General features: G+C 47.1%; 8 protein-coding genes across 9 annotated transcripts; 3 read left to right on the top strand and 5 right to left on the bottom strand.

The window, feature by feature from the left end:
• Positions 1-175: 175 nt before the first annotated feature.
• On the top strand, positions 176-1,445 carry BDCG_05173 (protein disulfide-isomerase A6; the record flags this gene model as incomplete). The annotated part of the gene is made up of 2 exons (XM_045420839.1): positions 176-707; positions 838-1,445. The coding sequence occupies 2 exons, from the start codon at positions 176-178 to the stop codon at positions 1,443-1,445; spliced, it is 1,140 nt and encodes a 379-aa protein (XP_045276861.1).
• An 88-nt stretch (positions 1,446-1,533) lies between these two features.
• Positions 1,534-3,058, bottom strand: BDCG_05172. Of its 2 annotated transcripts, XM_045420838.1 has the most exons (4): positions 2,773-3,048; positions 2,566-2,677; positions 2,160-2,357; positions 1,553-2,074 (listed from the first exon to the last, which is right to left on the bottom strand). In XM_045420838.1, the coding sequence occupies exons 1-3, from the start codon at positions 2,851-2,853 to the stop codon at positions 2,281-2,283; spliced, it is 270 nt and encodes an 89-aa protein (XP_045281154.1). In that variant the 5' UTR covers positions 2,854-3,048; the 3' UTR covers positions 1,553-2,074; positions 2,160-2,280. The 2 variants fall into 2 exon arrangements, with proteins under 2 accessions (XP_045276860.1, XP_045281154.1); XM_045420837.1 differs by having other exon boundaries at positions 1,534-2,357; positions 2,773-3,058.
• Positions 3,059-3,994: 936 nt separating this feature from the next.
• BDCG_05171 (MFS transporter) lies at positions 3,995-6,805 on the bottom strand. Its single transcript, XM_045420836.1, has 7 exons — positions 6,296-6,805; positions 5,785-6,143; positions 5,240-5,633; positions 5,075-5,170; positions 4,975-4,995; positions 4,612-4,881; positions 3,995-4,486 (listed from the first exon to the last, which is right to left on the bottom strand). The coding sequence occupies exons 1-7, from the start codon at positions 6,397-6,399 to the stop codon at positions 4,321-4,323; spliced, it is 1,410 nt and encodes a 469-aa protein (XP_045276859.1). The 5' UTR covers positions 6,400-6,805; the 3' UTR covers positions 3,995-4,320.
• A 51-nt stretch (positions 6,806-6,856) lies between these two features.
• Positions 6,857-10,574, bottom strand: BDCG_05170 (uncharacterized protein). The gene is made up of 3 exons (XM_045420835.1): positions 10,109-10,574; positions 8,293-10,004; positions 6,857-8,158 (listed from the first exon to the last, which is right to left on the bottom strand). Exon 2 carries the CDS (start codon positions 9,531-9,533, stop codon positions 9,099-9,101), a length of 435 nt encoding a protein of 144 aa, XP_045276858.1. The 5' UTR covers positions 9,534-10,004; positions 10,109-10,574; the 3' UTR covers positions 6,857-8,158; positions 8,293-9,098.
• On the top strand, positions 9,806-11,691 carry BDCG_05169 (rRNA processing protein). The gene is made up of 3 exons (XM_045420834.1): positions 9,806-10,145; positions 10,205-10,850; positions 10,946-11,691. The coding sequence occupies exons 1-3, from the start codon at positions 9,975-9,977 to the stop codon at positions 11,254-11,256; spliced, it is 1,128 nt and encodes a 375-aa protein (XP_045276857.1). The 5' UTR covers positions 9,806-9,974; the 3' UTR covers positions 11,257-11,691.
• BDCG_05168 (uncharacterized protein) lies at positions 10,624-14,138 on the bottom strand. Its single transcript, XM_045420833.1, has 5 exons — positions 13,691-14,138; positions 13,352-13,617; positions 13,111-13,269; positions 11,903-13,033; positions 10,624-11,852 (listed from the first exon to the last, which is right to left on the bottom strand). The coding sequence occupies exons 1-4, from the start codon at positions 13,893-13,895 to the stop codon at positions 11,912-11,914; spliced, it is 1,752 nt and encodes a 583-aa protein (XP_045276856.1). The 5' UTR covers positions 13,896-14,138; the 3' UTR covers positions 10,624-11,852; positions 11,903-11,911.
• Positions 14,103-16,337, top strand: BDCG_05167 (tRNA pseudouridine55 synthase). The gene is made up of 2 exons (XM_045420832.1): positions 14,103-14,365; positions 14,435-16,337. Exons 1-2 carry the CDS (start codon positions 14,287-14,289, stop codon positions 15,697-15,699), a joined length of 1,344 nt encoding a protein of 447 aa, XP_045276855.1. The 5' UTR covers positions 14,103-14,286; the 3' UTR covers positions 15,700-16,337.
• BDCG_05166 (GPI-anchored cell surface glycoprotein) lies at positions 15,606-22,281 on the bottom strand. The gene is made up of 4 exons (XM_045420831.1): positions 21,708-22,281; positions 21,306-21,493; positions 17,950-21,222; positions 15,606-17,886 (listed from the first exon to the last, which is right to left on the bottom strand). The coding sequence occupies exons 1-4, from the start codon at positions 21,779-21,781 to the stop codon at positions 17,837-17,839; spliced, it is 3,585 nt and encodes a 1,194-aa protein (XP_045276854.1). The 5' UTR covers positions 21,782-22,281; the 3' UTR covers positions 15,606-17,836.
• Between the last annotated feature and the right edge of the window lie 72 nt (positions 22,282-22,353).

Here is a 22,353-nt window from a genome sequence, read left to right as displayed (position 1 = left end):
ATTCCACCGAACGGCTAGCAGCTGACATGCCAGCGAGCCTGCGACGATAACAACCTCGCTTGAAAAGAAAAAAAACATACACATGCTCCTAGAGACCGGCGCATCTTCAGGATATTCCAGATTGTGGTGTGAAATTTGATCTCGCTCGCACTCCCAACAGGCCCCATCGCCCAAAATGGCTCGCCTAAGCTACCTCCTCCTGGCCTCCGCCTCCGTCCTCCTCAACCACATCGGCCCCGCCAGCGCCATATCCGCTGTCCTAGACCTAACCCCAGATAGCTTCGATTCCGTTGCCCTCAAATCAGGCAAACCAGGTCTAGTCGAATTCTTCGCTCCCTGGTGCGGTCACTGCAAAAACCTAGCCCCCATCTACGATGAGCTGGCCGACGCCTTCGCTTTCGCCAGCGACAAGGTACACATCAGCAAAGTGGATGCGGACGAGCATAGGTCGCTAGGCAAGAAGTTTGGCGTTCAGGGCTTCCCAACGCTGAAGTGGTTTGATGGGAAGAGCGACAAGCCCGAGGACTATAATGGTGGACGGGACTTGGAGAGTCTGACGAAGTTTGTGACGGAGAAGACGGGGATTAAGCCAAAGGGTGTGCAGAAGCCTCCAAGCAATGTACAGATGTTGACGGATGCGACGTTCTCCAAGGTCATTGGAGGGGAGAAAGATGTTTTTGTAGCGTTTACGGCTCCTTGGTGTGGACGTAAGCTCCCTTCCCTCCTTCCCCTCCTTCTTCTTCCGCTTCCGTCCCTAGTTTCCTCCTGACATTGGTTTATTCTCCAATGATTTCCTTTACTATTTTCTTCTTCAATTGGACTAATAAAATCCTGCAGACTGCAAGACCCTAGCCCCAATCTGGGAGAAGCTGGCCAACAACTTCAAGCTCGAACCCAACGTCGCAATCGCCAAAGTAGACGCAGACGCCGAAAACTCCAAGAGAACCGCTGAAGCACAGGATATCAAGTCATATCCGACCATCAAGTTCTTCCCCCGCGGCTCCAAGGCTCCATTAAGCTACGATGGCGGTCGTTCAGAGGAGGATTTCGTTGCGTACGTGAACGAGAAGTCCGGAACCCACCGCGTTGTTGGCGGCGGCCTGGATAAGGATGCTGGCACAATTAAGGCACTGGATGCCATCATCGCCAAATACGCTACTGGCAGCGTGAAGAGTGTTCAGAAGATCCTACGCGAAGTTAAAGCTTTGAAGAACGTTGAGGGACCGTATGTGGATTACTACAGCAAGGTTCTGGTGAAGTTATTTGAGAACAAGGATTATGTGACGAAGGAGTTGGCGAGGCTGGAGAGGGTGATGAGCAAGGGAGGCCTGGCGCCGGAGAAGATGGATGATTTGATGTCGAGGAGTAATATTCTGCGGAGATTTATTGCGGAGAAGGACGAGGAGGAGCAAAAGGAGGAGAAAAAAGGGAAGGATGAGCTGTGAGCGAACGGTGTGTAGGATGGATTTCTTAGGGCCCTAAGGGATGAAGCTGGTTTGTGGCTGGGAGGGGGTGTGTGTGGGGGGGTCCTAGTGGCCGATGGGTTCAAGGGTGATGGTGAACGAGATTATCCCCTAGAAAGGCAAATATGTAGTGTATGATTTATGCCTTGCATTGTGTATAATTGATAGATTTCAGTTTTTGCTGTTCATTTCATTCCTTGGACACATTCAATTTCCCATGAAAATAATGTATAGAATCGACTGGGTATCTTTAATAAATCCAAGAGAGGAAATATAAAGCTTTCTAGGACCTAATTTTTTTTAAAAGGGGGTATGACAAAAGAACCAACAAGCTTCCAGGCTGCGAAAACATAAAATAAATACATATAATATAAAAAGGAAAACAAAATAAAATACAAAGAGGGATTACAATATCATTTCAGAAACAGGACTTAGAAGACGATAGAGCTTCTGCGACCGTTCAGTCTTGTACTAGACAACAGAAACAGCTCAATTGATCAGCAAACATAGAATATAAAATAAAAGGTCCGACAACGCCAATATCTTGCATATGATACCGCCGCTCTCTCCTGACTTTCGACGGAGAGTTAACTTTGGCCAAGGATGTGGTTCTGTGGGTTATTCAGCTTCGGCTGTTGGGGGGTCCGTATGTGCGCAAAAAATGCAGAGATTTGGGAATTCCTGAGCTTATCATACATATGCTGTATAGTGCTGTGAATCCAGATGAAAAAGGAAGAATCGGAAATCAAGTCGTTGTATGCTTTGGGAAAGAGAGAAATGAGGCAAAACCACCATTTTTTATGAATGGAGGGGCGTATCAGTTCGTCGTGTTTGCTTCAGGGGAACTAGCGAGAGCGGCTTCGAGTTGGTCGAGTCTTCGTGCCATATCATCCACTAATGGGAAGGGAGTTTGTAATTAGTGATTGAGTGTATACAGGGGTGCATGACACATGCGTATGAAAAAGTCCATTTTTGTAGGTGAGGATTGAATGGAGACGAAGCGGCGGAGGGCGGGGCATGTCCAGTGGGGCGGGACAACGATTTTATTTCGCGAAAACAAAAGTCAAAAGCAAGCAAAGTATCCAAAAAGCATGAAACTCACATTTTCCAAAGATCTCCTTTGAGACTTTGTCGAATTTATTCTGTAGTTGGTCTAGCAACTCGTCGACCGCTTGCACCAATTGGTTTGAGCTCTCATCTCCGGCGGTAGTTGCCTGGTGTTCGTTTCAATGGAAACCCATTATTAGCAAGCGACTCGTTTTCGCGTTGAGTTCCGACTTTTAAGGAAAGTTTTAAGCCGAGAGCGTACCGCTTGTATTGACGAACGTTTATTGTTGTCCGTGTCACTATTTGAGCGGAGCTGCGAGGGTCTACGGCTTAGAGTGGACATTGTTCACAACGTGTTGATGCGTCTAGACTGCTCTTGACTATGAAGATATGTGCGTTGGTGGGCCCTTTGGGTGTATATTCGAGTATATTCCCTTCGGACCCGGTAATAGTAAGAGATATATGCGCGGAAAGGGAGAGGAGCGATGGATTTGTTTCGTGTTTTGCCATGCAACATGCTTGTCATGGCCTTCGCTAGCTGTTCGAAACAACAATGTGATCTTGTACCAGTTTGCTTCCGTGGATTTAAGGTTGTGGATACATCCCGAGACGCCCTACTATTGGTCAGAACATGATTTAAGCAAGCCACTGGTTCCGTGGAAGAGTATTTGAGCCGCATTTCTATTCAAATCTCCTTGAGGTGAGATTATATCAAATGTTACGAGTAAGTTATGGTCAGCAAGGCTAGTCTTTTATTATCGTTGTCGTAGGGGATGGATGAATGGATAAATGAGTCCTTACCTGATTTTCAAGAGGGACGTCCTTCACCTTTTGCGTAGAGCAAATGGTAACTACTCCACAGCCGAGGTACTGTACTGCGCAAGTGACATCAGGAAGAACTTGAGTACATGCACATGTACATGTACATGTATATGTACAACAGGTAGGTGTACATCCGGTGCTGGGGAAACATGATACCTAGCAATTGCCAAACGCATGCGGTTATTTCCTTGTTCTTACTTTACGTCACACGTCTTATGATATCTGCAGGAAGTAGGCGATTAAACATCGTGATCTCCTAGATGTTAAGACTCCAGTGGACGACTTTCATCACACCACCCTCCAAAGCAACGACCTCTAGGTTTGACCTGAATGTAACATTTGTCTTGCCTTTGACAGAGTGGATGGCCCATGTCCAGCTAGACCTATTGAGTTCGTTCTTCAAGAGGTTAAGGTGAGGGGAAACATTGATGAGCAAAAGAAAATAAAAATATGAACCTTCTGTCTGTCAATCATCCTTTTTCTTTCATGTCTTCCACACAATCAAGCATGAAAAGTGTTCCTTTTTTCATGTATGTTCTGGATTTTTCACCCTGCTTTCCTAGGCAACACAGCATAATTTGAGATCTTGGGGGAACCTCAAAGGCCGAGCAACGCAAGCGATCAGTTCTCATAGATGGATTGTTCTCTGATGTACTTCTAAGCAATAATAAAATGTGTATCTAGGAACTGGGATTTCTTTTATTTTTTTTCTATCTACCTGTGAAACCGTACTACTTCTCTCTCTCGCTTTTGCTTTATCTCTCCTCAGGTTTTCCTCCTCACTTGTTGGTTATTCTTTGTTTCCTTCGAAATTCCTACTTTATGCCAAATCCACCGTTAAAATATTAAACGTGCTGTACTAAAAAAAGTAGTGGGTTACCCTGATGAACAAGGAAATGTGTAAAAGAAAACTATTATGACCCTTCCCTTGTTGGCATGGACATGTGCATTCGCGTGGCAAATAATAGGAAGTTCGCTACGCCTTTCATTAGACTTTAGTCCGGAAATTGATGCCGCCTTTCATGTAGCGGGCAACGACCATGCAGACTGAACCGACAGCCAATACTACTCCTGTGAAGATAATTAGGTCTTCGAAGCTGTGAGAGGCTGCGCTGTCTTTCACGGCAGCCATTGCTGGTAATCCGACAAGTGCTCTGTATATTTAGAACGCAAAAGAAATTTTTTGATTAGCTTCCATCTATGATTGCTTGAAAAGGATGGGTAAAACACATAATCTCTTGAAGATAGTGAGAGAAGGGGCAGAAGAGCGCCAACATACCCGAAGGCAAGGCCTATACACACGAGCCCAAACGTAATGCCTAGGTTCTCTAGCTGGCTGTTGGCAAGAGATACAACGCAAGGCGCGATCAAGCTGATAAAACCGCCGCTAGCAACACCATAGATACCCCCAAACATAAAAATGCCAACCGTGGAGGGGTTGTAGCTGAGAGGCAACCAAAACCCTAAAACTGTTGTAGCAGTGAAGGTGGTGACAATGCACATGACGTTAAATGCGCCCATTTTGTCGGATACAGCTCCTAGGCCCACGCTGAATTGTCGTTGGTTAGAGAAACGGAACGAACATACATGAGGAGTAAAAGCAAGGAAGATCATCAAGAACGGGGCCAGGTGTCACACTCACCGACCAAACATTGAACCGGCACTAGGAATCGAGAGTTAGCCATACTTATTGCCTTACATATTTACTTTCGCTTCCAAGAGGTTCTTGAGATTGCACTTACTTGGTTACTGTGAGAGTGTACTGTGCAAGATCTGGGGACATTCCACTGGCAACCGACATCAGAGGGAGGTAGTTAAAGGGCGCCAAGAATGACCACCTATGAAGTAACAGAACATTTTGAGTCAGTATCATGGTTGTACATATCTTGGGGCCAGTTGTCACACACATGAAGAAGAAAGTGCCTAAAACAAAACCCGCCCATCCAAGTGCTTTCCGTTGCAGCAGCCCACTCAGTAGTCCTTTTGCATTTTCCTCTTCGTTGATTGGTGGTATCGCAGCTTCGAGCACAGGGGAATCCAATTCAGCCTCCTTGGCTTTGCTCCCAACCGATTCAGCATCACCTGGCTCTATATCCTGAGAGTTCTTTCTATCGGTGGGTTGGCCGGCTTCTTCGTCACCTTGCAGCTTTTTCAATTTGTAGAGTGGTGGAAAGGGAGTGTCGCATAGCAATATTCCAATCAGCATTGTTATGCCAACTACAACCATTGACCACCTGATAGCGGACGCAAAGCCGTGGGATTTAATCAGTCTGGAAACCATAATCGGGAAAATGACACCCCCTAATTAATTTTGTTAGCATGAATGGCTGAACAAGCAAGTACTTCCACTAATACCCAATGAAAGATATGTTTTCTGCATGTCTAGTGCGCTGCGGTTATGCTGAGCATGACAAATAATAACAAGAAGGCAGTGATAAACTAAATGTCTTACCAACGCTGCTTCCACAGCTCGCAACACCGACGGCCAATCCTCTTTTGGTTGAGAACCACTGGGATACCGTAACTATGGCTGGCAGGCAAGTTCCAGAAACTGCGATTCCAAACGCAACCCCTTGAGCTAGGAGCACTTGGTAGTACTGAGTGCAGAGACTCAGCATACCAAGCGATATGACCGCCAGGGCAGCAAAGGGAGCAATGACAGGCCGAGAGCCGTACACGTCCACAAGTTTGCCCACGGCTGGCCCGCACGCGAAAAAGAAAGCGATTTGAAGCGTTGTGATCCAGGCAAGCTGGGATGAATTCTTGCTGGGCAACATGATACTCTGATAATAGTATTGGAAAGTTCCACAGCTGGCAAATCCACAATAAGGAAAGCAGTCAGCAAATCAACTCTGCTATCAGCTCCGGTGAAATTGCTCATTAATGAGATGCTGCCGCGTCGATTTTACCAAAAAGGGCAAACAGCAACCCAAATATTATTTTGGTAAGGAGCAGATACGTACGTATTGAGATATCCAAAAGAAGACATTTGAAGGAGAAACGAGCCTACCACAACCGACCACGCTCTCACTCCTCCATTGGGTGGATCCGGTCGGATATAAGCCATTTGGAGGAATACGAGTGCTTGAGACGAGAAGTGGAAATTGGGGGAAGGTTAGGAGTCCTAAACTGAAGAGAGGAGACTAGGATGGTTGACGTAAAAGAGGATGGGCTTCTCTTAAGAAGTTTAATGTGAAGAGGGATTTTTGAGAAGGATTGACTACTGCCTTTGTGCGTTTGAGATTGTGGTGTTATTGAACAGTTGCCTTTGGAAGCCTCCACCAAAAGGGGTAGACAATACTGCGGTCCACTCGAAACAAAAGGTCCATCCTTTACGTTCCGCGAATTCAAGAGAATGAAGGCTCCATTTAAACAATTTCCACCTCAAGGGATTGATGGTACAAAAGAAAAAAATTGCGGACGGTCAGACCCTATTCTCCCTCTCTCGGGAGTGCAACAAAAAAAAAAAAAAAAAAAAAAAAAAAAAAAAAAAAAAAAAAAAAAAAAAAAAAAAAAAAAAAAAAAAAAAACACAAAACGAGAGATGCTGGTTGGGGTACCTGCCAGTTCAACCTGTAGCGGGATGTGTGCGTCTACACGCGCAGACTGTGCTCATTATACATGGGGGATGAGGTCAATAGGTAGGTGTGATATACCTTATTCGCCATGACACTGATTGAGGAGAAAAAGACTCAGGGACCCCGCCATTCAAGCTGATGTCCCGTGAACAAGAGTCCAAGTCTCAAAAGCAAAGCTCCACGCAATAGACATATATGCATTATAGAGCTGTGCACCGCATCCTTGATCTGAGTATAAATGAAAGACATCACAAAAAGAAAGAGCCAATTAGAGGGCCGGCAAACTGATCGAGCTTTGTCTAGGCTCAACACATGTTCCCACCCCTCCCCACCCCTCCACGAGAGCAAGTGCCTGATAATACCTGTACGAAAACTTCCAAACAGCTAATGACAAGCCCAAGTCTCCCCAAAACGTGACTTCCATCAACCCGGCAATAGCTTGATTGGCAGCGGAATCACAAGATATGCCACTATCCGAGTCAACCGCACTGCCGCTGTCTCTCTTTTGACCTGCTAATCCAGAGGTTTCAACCTCGGGTCATGTTGGGAACACAAACAGGTATATGCGTCATTGTTTGTGTCATATATTGCGTACCCAATCACTAGGGTCTTGATACATAAGCTCTTTCATTTATCAAATTATTTGTAACGCGATCAGCACTTCCTATAGTTTACCATGCGCGACAGTAAACCCTAGCGACTTTGATTAACGTCTATCACTTTCATTACCTTGACATGGCCGGGAAAAGGTTCATGTCCTTATATCGTGATGTATCCCAGCAATCATGCCTGCCCCATGATAATAGCTTAAAGGGATTATCTGGGAACGTGATGACTCCTCAGGCTAAGCTCCCCGTCGTAATGGTTGTTCGGGTAGGGTAACGGGTGAGGATAAGTATGAGGAGGACTATGAATTGAAGGCTTCACAAATGACTAGGTCTCTCATTTGTTTGAAGAAGTAGTTGCGCGACACGCCTCGTTGACTTCTTCTTTATTCATGCAATGTCGAGGAAACTTGTACACCCACCAGTGTCATCCTGGTATTTCTTTTCCATCGGAGCGAAAGACTACAAGTGATAGTTAATGAGGTAAACCGTCCGAGCCAAGCCTAGATGTCGATAATGGTTGGGCAGAGTATTCGTGCGAGCGTCTATTCTGGTCGCCACCAGGCCTGGAGTCTCAATCTTTCCGCGCAGGTTGATGGGTATTAATATTGGCCCAAGATTGGTGGGTGATATGGTTCTTGCAGCTGTGCCAGGGCCACCACAAAAATTGGTCAGCGTTATTCAGTCTGTTTGCCATCAAAGCACATGGAATCTCGAGTCAAAGGAACCAAAGTTCTTTTTTTTTTTTTTTTTTTTTTTTCCTCTTCAAGTGACTCACCTGGCCAATCACCCGTGCAGGTTACAAAGGCGGAATGTCCCCAGGAGCGGCGGAGCTGTGATGAAATTTATTGGGTGTCATATTTTTATGGATGTTGGCGAAAAATAGGTACGATTAACACAAATCTCTCCCAATGTGTGATAAAAAAGCAAGCATAAGATGTGTCGAGACTGATGATGGTCTGACTTCTGCTCTATCAGCAGGCGGCGAGTAACAATATTGAATGGAGTAAAGGTCTCTTTGAGACATGGCCAAGAAGGCCGAAGTCAATATATATGATTATATGGGGATTCACGGGTAATATTCTTGACCAATTTGGGCTCCAATGGAGCGTTCCAACGGTGTTTGGTAGTTACGACAGAGTAGATCCGTCCGCACAGGAGATAGGCACACCGATGTGTGTCATGTAAGCTCCTTCCTCTACCCAATTGCGTATATCTCTTGAAGAAAGGCTTCCAACGGGATCTCGTATCATGTGATGGGCGCCAGCATTCCCCGTTGACATGATGACATGCGTTGTTCGTGCTAGGCGATTGATGAAATGATGTGCTCGGCAGTGAAACACAGCTTTCCTAACCGTCCATTGGGCTTTTTCCGAACCAGACGATCGGGTTTTGGTTTGAGTCCCTTGAATTCGAAGAGTCGTTTCTTGACATAATTGCTGTCAAGAGTAATTTGGCCTTTTTTAATGACATAGTAATTGGGACAGGAATCGGGGCACATCTGCAGTTCTCTTGTAAATAGAGGGGTAGCTCAGTTCCATACCTCATGCTAGAAGTAGACGCCATTTCCGTCTTGGCATCTGCCTATGTTGGACTGCATTTCTGCCGGGGAACGGTACGAGCATCTGGTACACCCAGCAGATCTGGAACAGTGGCCGTGGGAGGGGGGGGGGATTCAAGTAACCACAGACCCAAAGGTATCAAGTAAAATTGAGGGAAGGGTCTGTTTCCCAGTGACATCACATCATCGGCAAATCCAGCCACGATCGGATTTTCATGCGCAAACAAGACCAACCCCGAGAGCGGCGATGCTGTACCCAAATTGTCTGTTGCAGAGAGTTCATGGTTGGATTGTTCCGAACCTTTTTGGGGAAAGGCTAAGGACTGAAGAGGAGATAGATCTTCCACGTGACCAACATGAACTTGGCAGCCGTGTTTACAACACAGTTTCCTGCCCGACGTGGTCAAAATGTGGCCGTTCAACGTTTTCTCAGGGGCCAGGAGTAGTATATCGGGCATAGCTGGGCCATTGTCTGATTCATCAGGGCAAGTTGAGGCTTGGTGGCCCTGGGAGGAACTAAACAGCTTCAGAGAATTCTTTTGGGTAATCCTCGTGATTTACAGGACCTGCGGGGACCTTAAGACCTAAATGAATAATGACGGTGAAATGGAGACGAAACAGAATCTCAAGGCAAGATGATGCCTGAAAGTAGGATACCCTAATTAGGAAAGGTGCAACTTTGTGTCACGTGTTGATAAGATATCTGCTGTTCAACGCTAATCTATATACGGCAAGGTTGTTGGAGCCGAATGCTCAAACCGCTAGCCACATATGGGCAGGCGTTATCCCAAAAAATTCTCCAAGCTTATTTCGCTTTGGCCGCCCGTTGAAAGAGAAATACACCAAGTACCATCTTACCAGTTTCTTGCTCTCGGCATTATACCCTTCGCATATTCACAATGGTGAAAAAGAGTAAGTTGCTATCGGCGCTAGATGCCCATAAAGGACGCAATTATGAGTTAGAGCGACAGAAAAAGTTGCAGAAGGCTGCAGAGAGGAGAAAAAGAGCACCGGCGGGAGATTCTAAAGATACCCTGAATGATAATGAGGAGCAAGAAACTAAACAAACTGTATGTGTCCGGGAGACCATTGAATGCCGCTTTTACACTACTGACATTTGACTGGTTAGGATCCCACTTCTCTAAAGCAAAATGGTACCGGAGATAGAGAAGACGAAAAACCCACTCCTACGAGCCAAGCTAAAGAGGAGCGACGGACGGATCAGGAAGAAGAGCAAGATGAAGATGGGGACGAGGATGAAGAGGAAGAGGACATTCCCTTATCAGAGCTTTCAGAGGAAGATGCCACAGACGTAATACCGCACCAACGCCTCACTATCAACAATTCCGCCGCCATCCTCTCTTCGCTCAAGCGCATCTCGTTTCTCACGCCTCAGACTCCATTCTCAGAACACAACAGCCTTACATCAACAGAACCCATCGATGTCCCAGATCCCAACGATGATCTTACACGTGAATTGGCTTTCTACACTGTTTGCGTTTCCGCCGCGAAATCCGCGAGAGATCAATTGAAGAAGGAAGGGATACCCTTTTCACGACCGACAGATTACTTTGCCGAAATGGTCAAGTCTGATGAGCATATGGGCCGAGTGAAGAAGAAATTGTTCGACGAAGCTGCGGCGAAGAAGGCAAGCGCGGAAGCTAAACGACAGCGAGATCTTAAAAAGTTCGGAAAACAAGTCCAGGTTGCCAAGCTACAACAGAGACAGAAAGAGAAGCGGGAGACGCTGGATAAGATCAATAGTCTGAAGCGGAGTAAGTTCTCAACTTCTGCTGTCCAATCGTATTACTCTACATTTCTCTTTGTAAAATTTGCAAACCTAACATATATACCTTTACTCTCCTTGCAGAACGCAAAGCGAGTGATGGGGCTCCCACTGAAGAGTCAGACCTTTTCGACGTTACCCTAGAAGACGAAGGCAAATCCCATTCACGGGGTGGAGCCAATAAGGGTGGCCGCAACGGTCCGGGTGCTCAAAGCAAGCGACAAAAGAAGGATCAGAAGTTTGGGTTTGGGGGCAAGAAGCGATTCGCGAAGAGTGGAGATGCGATGTCCAGCGGCGATTTGAGCGGGTTTTCAGTGGGTAAGATGAAAGGACAAAAAAAAGGAGGCGCGCAGAGGCCGGGGAAGAGCAGAAGGGCAACCTTCAAGAGGACTTGAGAGTGCGGCATTCGGGAGCACATAATTGCAAACGTTTGTGATATTTTCTCATTTCATTTCTGTATGCTAGGGAGCGGATGGGTTTATATTCCCGCCCTAAATTCTATAGAATTGATTTGTTTATCAAAGCTGTCGCTAAGTCTTTCCTCGTTATGAAGGAATAGGGATTCAGGGCAAGTTATGTATCTGCCTATACACTGCAAGAACACCAAGGGCTATCCTATAGAATCCTCCATTTGCAGCCATGTCAGTCAATTTGAAGGGCAAGGCTGGATCACACTTAAAAGTTGTTAATAGGTCGTAAATTCTTCGTTACTCATCACTAAAGTTATAGGGATCCAATAACACCAAAAAAGTTGCCTTCCAGAATCATGCCATGTGGTATCGCCTGATGGAATATAAAAATACATATATCATATATATATATATGTACTGTACAATGGGTATTTTGAAGTGAAAATCACCACGTGGAAAACGTTGAGAATGGATATCGTAATGACTCCCTACCCAGGGATATATTATTCCGCATACACGGTGTGAGGCGTCTTCATGGCTAAATTCTTCGCCACCTTTACTACAAAAGGTAGGTAAACAATCTACCAGGAAGTTAGCTAATTTAATTTGGGCTTTATGGAAAATGACGCACCTTAACCCTTTACGCTACCTCCGGGTGCTGAGTTCGCTGCAGGGACGGAGCCTCATCAGATGTTCCCGCTGATTCCTGATGGGAGCCGAAATCACGAATGCGACTGACTAGATGGCTAACAGAGGCGTTGACATTATGGCGCTGTTCTGCGAATACAAGGTTCAGCTTGGCTTGAGTGTCTTCAGCATGGACGAGGGAGTGGTCGAGAATAGCTTCTTTCGACCGTTTCGAACTGGCTTTGTATATAGTTTTGCCGCATCCCTGGACCGAACAAATCCATGTATCCGCAGGTAAATCAGCGAGATCAGGGGGCTCTGTCGCTTGATTTATGTTTTCGCTGTTGTTATTGATGGTTGGGCTGGCCGTCATCAAGCCCTCGAAGACCTCTTGCATCGGTGTTTTCCTTACTGAAGCGACGTCTGATCCAGAAACTATCGAGCGGGTGCTTTCATTCACCCTTGACGAGAATGGGTCATGAACCAGGCGGTGGCCGCGGCTCTTTGAAGGCGTATCATCCGATTCCGGAGGCTCGTTAAATTCATCCTCAGAATCTGTATTCCCAATTTCTGTTTGTCGATTGCGTTTACCAGCCGCCTTGACCGAAACCGAGCTCATCTTCGGGCGGAGCAGGGATTTTCGTACCTTACGCCTTCGCCCCTTCGGAACAGGAATTTCATCATCATCTTCGCTTTCTTCCGCCAAGGGAGACGAAGAACCGTCCTCCCTTCGTGCCCTGGGGTGTAGCGGGGTGTCGCTAATACCTTTCAAGCATCCTGAACTCTCTAGCTCTTTTAGCTGTCGATATATGGCTTTTGAAGACCAGTCAAAAGTCGCCGTTTGTGCGTTGTCCATCATCTCTGTAAGCAAACCAGCTCTCGCACGAATCAAATCCAGAGCATAATCCAAAGAGCTCATTTCATATCGTTTCAAAAGCGTCTCCGCAACAGTCGTAACATTAAGTCGCCGTTTAGAGAGTAGCCCCGACTCTTTCATGTCCAAAACAACCTCAAATATCGTGTCAGCCTGGGCTCTCCCCACGTCCACGGCATCGGGAGAAACCTCTGATTCTTCGTCAGATTCAACCTCTTCTTGGGTTTCATTCGCAGCCGCCTCTGCCCGCTCGAATACATCCTTGAAACCAGGTTAGATCTCGGAATTTTCTGCGAAGCCAATTTTCATAAGGAGAGACCTGTTACAGGGTGTCATACCAAATACAACTCCCGTAGATGAGCATAAATGGGAGTCGAAGCCCAATCCACATTCTCCTTACCCTGGACCATTCGGTTGATAAGGAACTCATGGTGCTTGTAGAACACCTCCGCTGAGTCCTCCGCATCCTCGCACGCCCCATTGGTATGTTTCGTGTACTATCGAGAGAGGGGTGAAGAGTAAGCGCTCTGCACCATTCAACCCCGCAACGTCGTCAACCAAGATATTTTCTAGACGAACCTCATCAAATAGATAATTTACTTTTGGATTCCATTTTCTACCCCGCCGCCTGCTCTTTTGGTGCTGGTCCGCAAGGAAATATAGGAGGTCAATGGCTTCGACCATCTCGTTGAACATCGGTTTGTATCCTCTGGCGGGCGCGATGGAGAACCAGCCTGCCGCGCCCGCAACCCATAAGCCGATCTCGCCATCGTCATGCTGACCGTAGGCGTAGTGCGTGACATTATCAATGAGGACTCGTTTGTTTCGATAGGAATCATCAAGAACTGTTGAAATGGAAGGCTGAGTTAGGACAACCATCACAAAGCGAACTCGACGACAGACGTATTATTCTCCTACCAAGCTCTTCCTGCTCTTTTTCTACCACTTCCAGCTGGCCTGTGACACGGACAGGATTGTCTGCCGAAGCAGACAAGACGTTCGCATATCGCGTCTTGCCAGGTACAAGAACCTTAACGTCCGTCAGGGCAAACTCCTCCCAGTCATTCTCATCGTTAAGGGAAGCGTTTCTAGCAGCAAGGACATTCTCGATTCGCGTTGTCATATCTCCAAAAACATCATGATGCCTTGATGTATAACTATGAGATCAAGTCGATGGATATCGCGCATGTTGAGGATAGATCGGGGAAGGTAATGCGGCAGAGAGCAAGCAGCTTCTATACTGGTATTTTACAGTACGGTACGATTCGCAGCGGAACGGTATTTGAAATACACCCGCGTTTTGATGTAATCGCAGCTTCAGATCTTATAAAATATTTCTCTCCGCCCGCTTCAGGGTCCTGTTCTCTCATCTTCACCTTTTTTGCACAATGAGTAGTTACTATTTATAATAGCTTTGACCGCGAAATCTATTATCCCGACGTCAACCCCGCGTTCAGAATTTCACCTTTTCCTCCCTCTTCCCCCCTTCGGCCGCGAACAAAAATTCCCCCTTCATGACCATCCGCTTTCACTTCCACACCAGAGGTTTCTCAGCTATAATGAATCACAACCGAAATATAGAAGGCGTTTTCGGTTCGTCGAGCATATTCTCTGCCGCTCGAACGAAACTTTTAGACTAACTCTCACCTACTTCAAATGCAGCCGTTCATAAACCCCCTGGCATATCCTCCGCCGAAGTTCTCCGCAACCTACAACAGCACTTCACTCCCTCTCAGTTCTTCCAGCCATGGATCGAAACTGAGCGCAGCCGGCGACATGCAGGGAACAAACGCCAAGGCCGCAGATGGCGCGACAAGCGTCTACAGGTTAAACTGGGGCACGGGGGAACCCTTGACCCCATGGCGACGGGTGTACTAATCACAGGTGTCGGCAAAGGCACAAAGGAACTGAATAACTTCTTGGCGTGCACCAAGTCATACGAGACTGTGGTACTATTTGGCGCTGCGACGGATACGTACGACCGTGTCGGTAAGGTGGTGAGTCGGGCGCCGTACGGGCATATTACGCGCGAAAAGGTGGAGAAGGCGCTGGAGGGTTTCAGAGGCAAGATCATGCAGCGGCCGTCGATATTTTCAGCGCTGAAGGTACAGGGGAAGAAATTGTATGAGTATGCGCGGGAGGGGCTTGAGCCACCTGTGGAAATTTTGAAGAGGCCTGTTGAAGTGACGAATTTGGAGATCCTGGATTGGTATGAAGGTGGCACGCATGATTATGCCTGGCCGACGGAAGAGGCGAGTAGCACGGAGAAATCTGTCGCGCAGAAGATGCTGTCTAAAAGCCCAACATCATCTGCGCTCCCGACTACTGATACGACAACGTCTGCTCCCACCCCTCCTACTGCCGAAGGACAAGCACAGCAGAATACCACCGCACAGCCAGAGGGGGAATCACAAGGTATCAAGAGAAAGCTCTCCACACCTCCAGCGCCAGAAGCAGAAGAAAAAACACCTCCGTCACCGAAACGCCAAAAGCCCACCACCGATAACACCGTCGACGCCTCCATTACCCGAGACCCTTCGCCCGCCGCTGACCCCACTGCATCCAATGCCGCCTCGACCGCTTCCACTTCCACTTCCACACCACCTCCTCAACCCCCCGCAGTAAGGCTCACCATGACTGTCTCATCCGGCTTCTACGTCCGCTCCCTCGCCCACGACCTCGGTTTGGCCCTAGGCAGCAACGCGATGATGTCATTGCTGGTGCGCACGCGCCAAGGCGATTTCACACTCGAGCCGGAGAAGGTGTTGGAGTATAGCGATTTGGAGGCGGGGGAGGAGGTGTGGGGCCCCAAGTTACAAGGCTTTTTGGATGAGTGGGCGGAGAGGAATGGAGAGAGGTATGGGGAGAAGAAGGGGAATGGCGCAAGCGAGGGTAGGAAGGAGGGTTCTAATGAGGAGGAGAGGTAGAGAGAGGTGGTTGATGTAGAAGAGGAAACTCGAAGTGATTGAATGACTGTTTGCTTTATCAAGGGTTTTTACTACGTTCCCGGGACCTTACCCCCCTTCATAATCTAGGGGTGTCTCGGAGCGCTGGCTTGGTAAAAACTTTCTCCATTTTTACTTCCTGTTGATATAGACATTGTATGTACAAATATGCGTGAACTTTTCCCCACTTCTTCTGATGTGAAATAAGTATATTTCCCCCGATTGTTAACAATTATCTCTTTTTATCATTCTAAAATCAGATGCCGAGAAGGAAGAACGGAGTAGAGAAGAAATGTCGAATCTGGCCACCGTAGAATTGCGCTAATTTACAGATTAAACAATATATCGTCCAAATTTAAAATCTCCATCTCTTTGCAGCCGGGTACTAAAACCCAGGATGGGTCACTTCCTACGGGGGAATTCTATGGCGGGCATGGTAACTAGCCGATGGCTTCCAAGGTGAAATGAAAGTAAGGGGTTCAGCTATGGAGAAGAAAAAAAATGGAGGGGGATGTATTGTTAGATAGTAGAAGTTAAGTGGTGGAATATGCGACTAGGAAGCTAATATAACAATAGAAATTGAAGAATAAGTTTGTAAAATGGTAAAAATGGAAACGATGGAGAACGAAAAACGAAAAGGGAGAAATGCAAAATCGAAAACTAAGAGGTTATATCAATCGACGCAAAAAGGAGATGGAAAGGTGGGCATGAAGTGAAAACCAAAGAGAAAGAAGAAAGAAGGAAGAGGGAAAAGGGATCCGTCAAAAGAGGTGAAGAAAAGTTATCAAAGAAGGCAAATAAAATAGTGGAACATCTGGAATTGAAGGGTACCAAAACAAAAGAGACACAGCTAGAACCGGGAAACAACCAAAGAGTGTTGGTAAGGGAAAAAAACGACAATGGGTAGTGTGGGGTTCGAATGGAAAGAGGCTAGAACAAGGGGAAAGAGGAAAAACTAGATACTCCTGCGAGAGAAATCAAGACATGGAACAGGGATAATAATTAAAAACCAACACAAGCAAGAAGTGGAGGACGAGAAAGGAAGGCGAGTACCTAGATAGAAAAGTAATGAAGAAAGGAGAGGGAAATATCAAAAGCGAGTGATTGATAATGCGTGTAAATAAGAAAAGGGGTGGAGGGCAACAGGAAGGAGAATAAGGGCAGTGTGAAAATGCTTTTCAGAGAATCAGGGTGGGGGAGGGGCGGGGTATATATTTGCGACATGCCAACAACCACAATTAAGATGCAAAAATAGGGGAAAAAAGAAAATGACGGGACAAAAGAGAAAAATAGAAAAGGAGAAAGAGGCCAGCGTTACTTCCGCCAAAATACAAATTCCACTGTCGACGATAGATATGAAGGGTGAAGTATTTTTTTATATGCCCCGTGCGAGAAAGCGAAGACTGCACGAGCTAGTAGCCCCTCAGAAACCATACAACAGAACGTATGGCTCATCTCGCCCATTCAGCGAAGTCTTCCGGTGAGGATGTCGTCCGTGAAACGACAGCAAAGAAGATGATATTGTTCTTTCCGGCCAATGGTCGACCAATACTCGCACAATCCAAGCGCATGTCCACCGGGTTCTGGTGAAAGGGGAGTGCTGATTAGGCTTATTCCTTGGCAACAAATATCGTCCTCTACAAGTGGCAGACTATCTACCCCAGGGAACGAGGCTCCGGGTCTCGCGAGTTGACAGTGCTGGTGGGCGCAATTAGAGAAGGAGACTAAATATTACGCATTATCGGTAGGTCAACTTATCGGGAGGGGTTGACCAGGCGGCGTGGTGGTTGTTGAAAGGCCAAAATGAAATATCATAATATCGTAGAAATCATGAAATATTACAGAAGAGAAAGAGAGAGAAAGAGAAGCAAGTGGATCTTTCCTAGGCAATGTTTTGTCACCCAAATAGAAACAAATGAAAATAAAGGATAAAAGAAAGAGTTTTAAAACGACTGTTCGAGGTTGGTGTATGGAATGCGAGAGAAAGTCGCCTCTACAAACGAAATAAATCGAAGGATGTTGTTTCTAGGTAGCTGTGGGATACCGGCAGGGGAAATTAGGTGCTATGAGAGGATGCGCGAGTGTTGTCTAATTTCAGCTCAGTGGGCGATCATCTCGATTATTGCTGAGGGAAAACGTGCTCGTAAGCCCGGTGGGCTTCTAGAAGTACTGTATAAAAGTCCGTCAGCATGCAAAGCTCCTAGGAAGAGAATGAAATGAGAGAAGTTTTACCTTGAAGGATACCACTTTGTCCCTGTCTTGACTCGCATGCACACTGTAAGCTGCTCCCGTCCAGGAAATCAAGCACGATGCTGTTTGGGAGTTCCTGCCTATCTTGATCCGGCAAAAATGGGGGCCGGAATTCTGAAAGATGGTATCTCTTGACGAGATTTCGAGCAGTCCCGTCGATGGTACCAGGAGTGAGAATAAGATAGCCTTGGTCATCGATGCGCATGAACCTCCGTTTCCACAGAAGAGTGTCGGGAAATTGCACGTTGACCTCGCCAATATCAACCATCTGAGGAGGCTCAGGGGTACTGCTTTCATCGTTTAAAGAGGCCAGCTGTGATTCTTCCTCTTTCAAGGTCGGGCTTAGAGCATTTATTAGACCCCGTCGAGAATTTGAAGTGATAGATGACATGCGGCGAATAATGCGCGATTTTCTAGACTCCCTCTTCTCTTCCTTTGACTCATCAACACGGTTCAGGGGACTGTGCGATACGTCAGGTGAGGGATGTGGACCATGTGCTTCATGTCTAGACCGAGATGAGGCGGAGATCTTGCTCGGCGTAGAATCGGAGCGAGGGATACCTTGGGAGGTAGATAAGCGCCCTGACCCAGTGCTAGAAGAAGTAGATAGACTGCGTTTCTCTGGACGGGTTGCCGCTGAAGTGGAAGGACGAGGAGATAATTGGGGGGTATCGCTCTCAACAATAATGGGGCTGCGCTGCAGATTAAGGACGGTGGGTTCCGAAGGGTTAGCTGGAGGTTCATTGGGTGGAGCAGCTGGATCCCGAATGATGCGGGCTGTCACAGAGACTGAATTCGACTTTCCTCGGCACTGGGTGTTTGTTGTTTGGCTGTCGGCCCGTTTTGAAGGATTGGGAGATAAAGCACGCCTTTCTGAAGGTGAAGGTGATGGGGAATAGGAAGGAGACTTGCTTCTGAGCGTGGAAGCAGGGGGTAGGCTAGTCTGTGACATAGAGGCCCGTTTGCGGAATTTTTCAAAAGGGGATGACGCCGCACTTGTTGGCGGGGGAGGCTGCGGCACCGTAGGTGTTGGGCCTTCGCGGCTGGAAAACATTTCCAAGGCCTTGATTCGTTTTGAGATTCCGGAGGAGACGTTCACTTTTTTAGCAACAAGTACAGGGACTGCTTTTTGGCTTTCGAGAAAAGATCCAGAAGGAGATCTGCCAATTGGGAGTGCTTGCACATCGTGTCCAGTATTTCTTGCATTAGGCGGGTTAGAGAATACTCTAGATTTCTTCCAATCCGCGGCTGGGTCCAAATCTCCATTTTTGGCGAACGCAGTCGGGGTCTTCGGGACTGCGATGGGCTTGGCTTCTTGAAATGTAGCACTTCCCAATTCCTCCATAAAAGAATCATCGGACAAGAGATTGTCTTCGTCCGATTGATCGAATTGCGTTACAATATGGATAGGGTCCACGGGCCCTTTGTGCTTGCTCTTGAGATTGTTAGCTTCAGATGGCTCTGTCTCAGAAGAGGATTTGCCTGATTTGGGCACATCACTATCACCAGCGGCGAATATTGATTCCACGGGGAGACATTCTATGAGCTTCTGCGAGATGGGCGATGCTACAGGGATGTTGTTAGATTGTAAAGGTTCCTGGGGTATGTCTGTAGGTGTCATTTCTGCTGTTTGAGGCGGCGCAGCTTGACAATCTCTTGGGATTGCTCTGGGAGTGGCATTCGGGGAAGAGACGCCAGATGGGACTTCAATTATAGAGACTTTAAGATCATCTGTTGGAGAATCCGATGGCTGGGTATCTTGTGTTGATTCACTCGCGTCATTATTCTGTGTTTGTTGTTGTGTGTCAATTGTGGTATCGGTCTCCACAATTTGTGGATTAGCCTGACTAGGTTCCGACGCCTCACAAGCCTCATCTTCCTCACGGTGTTTTGAGGCGTCTGGACTGGTAACGGAGATCGTTGGGGAGGAATGTTGTTCCTCTACTTCCGACGACACAATACTCTTAACAGATGTGGAGGAAGATGCGGATTCAATGTTTTTGGGTTCCACTGTGCCGACATCTACAGCTGAGTCTGGATTCGAAGGATCCGGCGACGGGGGTGTCTGTTTCTGTTCCTGAACAGGATATATAGACGGCGGGTGTTGCGGCTCTTGGGATCTGGGAGTGAGTTGTAGTGGAGCCAACGCATCCGATTCAAATGAGGCAACTTCAGTCTGTTGTGGTTTCGCAGCCACTTCCATTTGGACAATCTCAATATTTTCTTTGTTTCCCTCAACCTCCAATTTCTTCACTACTTGCTTCGATCCACTACTAAGCTCATCATTTTTCTTTTCAGTCTCCTCCACACGTTTCTCCATTTGCCTTTTTCGTAATTCCAGCGCCCGCATTAATCTCTGTTTTTCGGGTGTTATGGAGAGTGAGCTTGGCACGCTCATTACTGATCTGGGGGAACCCGGAGAATGTCTGGACATTGGGCCAAGGTTAAGCGGGGGAGGTGGAATTAATAAGTGGGGTACAGGCGGAGCCATTGATGGTGGAAGACGTGGGACCGGGATGTCAGGTTGGGATTTGGGACGCCCCCCGGAGGGACTGTTCTTTCGGGCTGACGTTCGTACACCTGCAGGTAGTGAGGCTACTGGGCGAGTATCGCTAGATCTCCCTATCGATCCTGCGGTCCGTGGTCGCCCACTTGGGTCCATTGAGGGCCGGGGCCCTAACTTAACCTTTGGGCGATACATGCTTATTGAATCCAAATCTCTCAGTGATGGTCTAGTGGACTGAGAAGATTTGCGCGAATCAGTAGGAGAGCGATCAAGGGAGTCTAGGAAATGCCTCTGCGCATGGCCACTTGACTGGCTCTCGGTGCGATTTCGGGGCACAGCGGGTAAAGGTTTCTCAGCTGTGGATTCGGAACGGTCAGATTGTGGAGGCCTTGAGAGATCCGTTCCGGAAGTATCGACCGATCCTTGACCCCGCTGGTGGTGACTGGGTACAGCGGTTGCATCCGACGTCCCACTGAAAACGCTTTCCCTTCGATTTCCATAACCGTTGTCGAACTGCCCATATGTTTCTTCACGAGGGCTCGCACATTCCTCAGCATCCTCAGTAATTTCACCCAATCTGCGACGACGAAGGGAGCTTGACGACGATGTCATGGAACTGGACGCAGTATGGAGCAGGCAGGCGGAGGAGAGTGCACTCTCTGTCAACTCCGACGAGAGGGCTAGGGAGAAGACAGTATCATGGGGGGAGAACTTGTCCAGTATCGATTGGAATTGAACCGTGATTCGAGCTGTAGGAGACGCCGTGATCTTTAGATTCTTGATCATCGGAATTATAAAGAAAACAAACCTCGGTTTCTAAGAGGGATAGTACCTTGAATCAACCTTGAAATTCCCTCGGGGACATATTTCAATATTATTTTCCTCCTGCGATACTGTAGAAAGCCGTAGAGAGGAGAGGTTTCCTCGTAGCCATCGATGGTGATTCTGATCTCGGTCACTCCCCCCGATCCACGGGCAAGGAGGGCGACAGTATCCCGACTGACATATTTGACCAGAAACCTAAAAAGAAAAAGGCAAAGGTATAATTAGCGCAAATCATTCCCGAAGCGCAGGGTTATTTAACAATGAGTGTTGCAGGATGATGAATATAACCCATGCACAAATACGACCGAATTGGATCTCAGCTCTCGAGGGACGAACAGAGAGGATGAGAACGGTAATCGGACCCCCAGAGTCGAGCAAGCAAACGAAGAAAATAGGAGATTGAACTCACCATCCACCAGCTTCAGCGAGGGCAGACTGGTAGGACTCGATGACAGCGGGATCATCTAACCCATTGAGAGACATGACGGGAGCTGCATTGGAAAGGACAAGGCCCTATGGAGGGAACGCAGAAAGCGATATGGGAGCAGTGACTGCAGCACTAGCAATAGCAGAGCGAAGAGCGAGAGGAAGACGCAAAACGAGCGGGAGCAGGAGAGTTGGCGGAGTCAAGCAATGTCTCGAGAGAAAAGGGACTGACTGGACGGGAGCAGCGTGCACACTAACCGGGTCGACAAGTAGCACAAGTCTTGATCTGGCCGGTGGGAGGGCGAAAACCACGGACCCTGGCAGGCCCTAGCGAAGGGATAGGGGAAAATTTCACAAGAGAGCAAAGAACGCAAAGAAAGGAAGAAAGGAGAGACTTGAAACAAGGGACTAATGATAACTTTGAACCCACTTTTCTAGATGCAAACAAACATTCTGCTTAGTTGCTCCTTTAAAATACTGATTATAGCATATATTACTTATACATTTTTCAAGTTGTTATGTATTATAATTTAAGTAGTGTTAGTAATAAAGTAAAAGTATTTTAATTAACTTATAAGTAAAGAGATTTATTTATTAATAATTTTTTTATTTTCACAAAAAAGATAGTA

Source organism: Blastomyces dermatitidis (assembly GCF_000003525.1).
Source record: "Blastomyces dermatitidis ER-3 genomic scaffold supercont1.5, whole genome shotgun sequence".
NCBI lineage: Eukaryota > Fungi > Ascomycota > Eurotiomycetes > Onygenales > Ajellomycetaceae > Blastomyces > Blastomyces dermatitidis.
This window is presented reverse-complemented; position numbering and strand designations above follow the sequence as displayed.

Excerpts from the sequence above, each read along its gene's own strand:
- BDCG_05172 (XM_045420837.1), bottom strand. The coding sequence starts at position 2,853 with ATGTCCACTCTAAGCCGTAGACCCTCGCAGCTCCGCTCAAATAGTGAC. Across the intron at positions 2,678-2,772 it reads AACGTTCGTCAATACAAGCG|GCAACTACCGCCGGAGATGA; the intron begins GTACGCTCTCGG and ends AACGAACACCAG. Across the intron at positions 2,358-2,565 it reads AAAGGAGATCTTTGGAAAAT|TGGATGATATGGCACGAAGA; the intron begins GTGAGTTTCATG and ends CCTTCCCATTAG.
- BDCG_05171 (XM_045420836.1), bottom strand. The coding sequence starts at position 6,399 with ATGGCTTATATCCGACCGGATCCACCCAATGGAGGAGTGAGAGCGTGG. Across the intron at positions 6,144-6,295 it reads TCTTTTGGATATCTCAATAC|CTGTGGAACTTTCCAATACT; the intron begins GTACGTATCTGC and ends TGGATTTGCCAG. Across the intron at positions 4,882-4,974 it reads GCCGGTTCAATGTTTGGTCG|CGTGGGCCTAGGAGCTGTAT; the intron begins GTGAGTGTGACA and ends ACGACAATTCAG.
- BDCG_05170 (XM_045420835.1), bottom strand. The coding sequence starts at position 9,533 with ATGCCCGATATACTACTCCTGGCCCCTGAGAAAACGTTGAACGGCCAC.
- BDCG_05169 (XM_045420834.1), top strand. The coding sequence starts at position 9,975 with ATGGTGAAAAAGAGTAAGTTGCTATCGGCGCTAGATGCCCATAAAGGA. Across the intron at positions 10,146-10,204 it reads AGCAAGAAACTAAACAAACT|GATCCCACTTCTCTAAAGCA; the intron begins GTATGTGTCCGG and ends TTGACTGGTTAG. Across the intron at positions 10,851-10,945 it reads GATCAATAGTCTGAAGCGGA|AACGCAAAGCGAGTGATGGG; the intron begins GTAAGTTCTCAA and ends CTCTCCTTGCAG.
- BDCG_05168 (XM_045420833.1), bottom strand. The coding sequence starts at position 13,895 with ATGACAACGCGAATCGAGAATGTCCTTGCTGCTAGAAACGCTTCCCTT. Across the intron at positions 13,270-13,351 it reads TAAATTATCTATTTGATGAG|TACACGAAACATACCAATGG; the intron begins GTTCGTCTAGAA and ends CTCTCTCGATAG. Across the intron at positions 13,034-13,110 it reads ATCTACGGGAGTTGTATTTG|GATGTATTCGAGCGGGCAGA; the intron begins GTATGACACCCT and ends CCTGGTTTCAAG.
- BDCG_05167 (XM_045420832.1), top strand. The coding sequence starts at position 14,287 with ATGACCATCCGCTTTCACTTCCACACCAGAGGTTTCTCAGCTATAATG. Across the intron at positions 14,366-14,434 it reads AAATATAGAAGGCGTTTTCG|CCGTTCATAAACCCCCTGGC; the intron begins GTTCGTCGAGCA and ends CTTCAAATGCAG.
- BDCG_05166 (XM_045420831.1), bottom strand. The coding sequence starts at position 21,781 with ATGTCTCTCAATGGGTTAGATGATCCCGCTGTCATCGAGTCCTACCAG. Across the intron at positions 21,494-21,707 it reads CTCGCTGAAGCTGGTGGATG|GTTTCTGGTCAAATATGTCA; the intron begins GTGAGTTCAATC and ends TTTTCTTTTTAG. Across the intron at positions 21,223-21,305 it reads AATTTCAAGGTTGATTCAAG|CTCGAATCACGGTTCAATTC; the intron begins GTACTATCCCTC and ends CGTCTCCTACAG.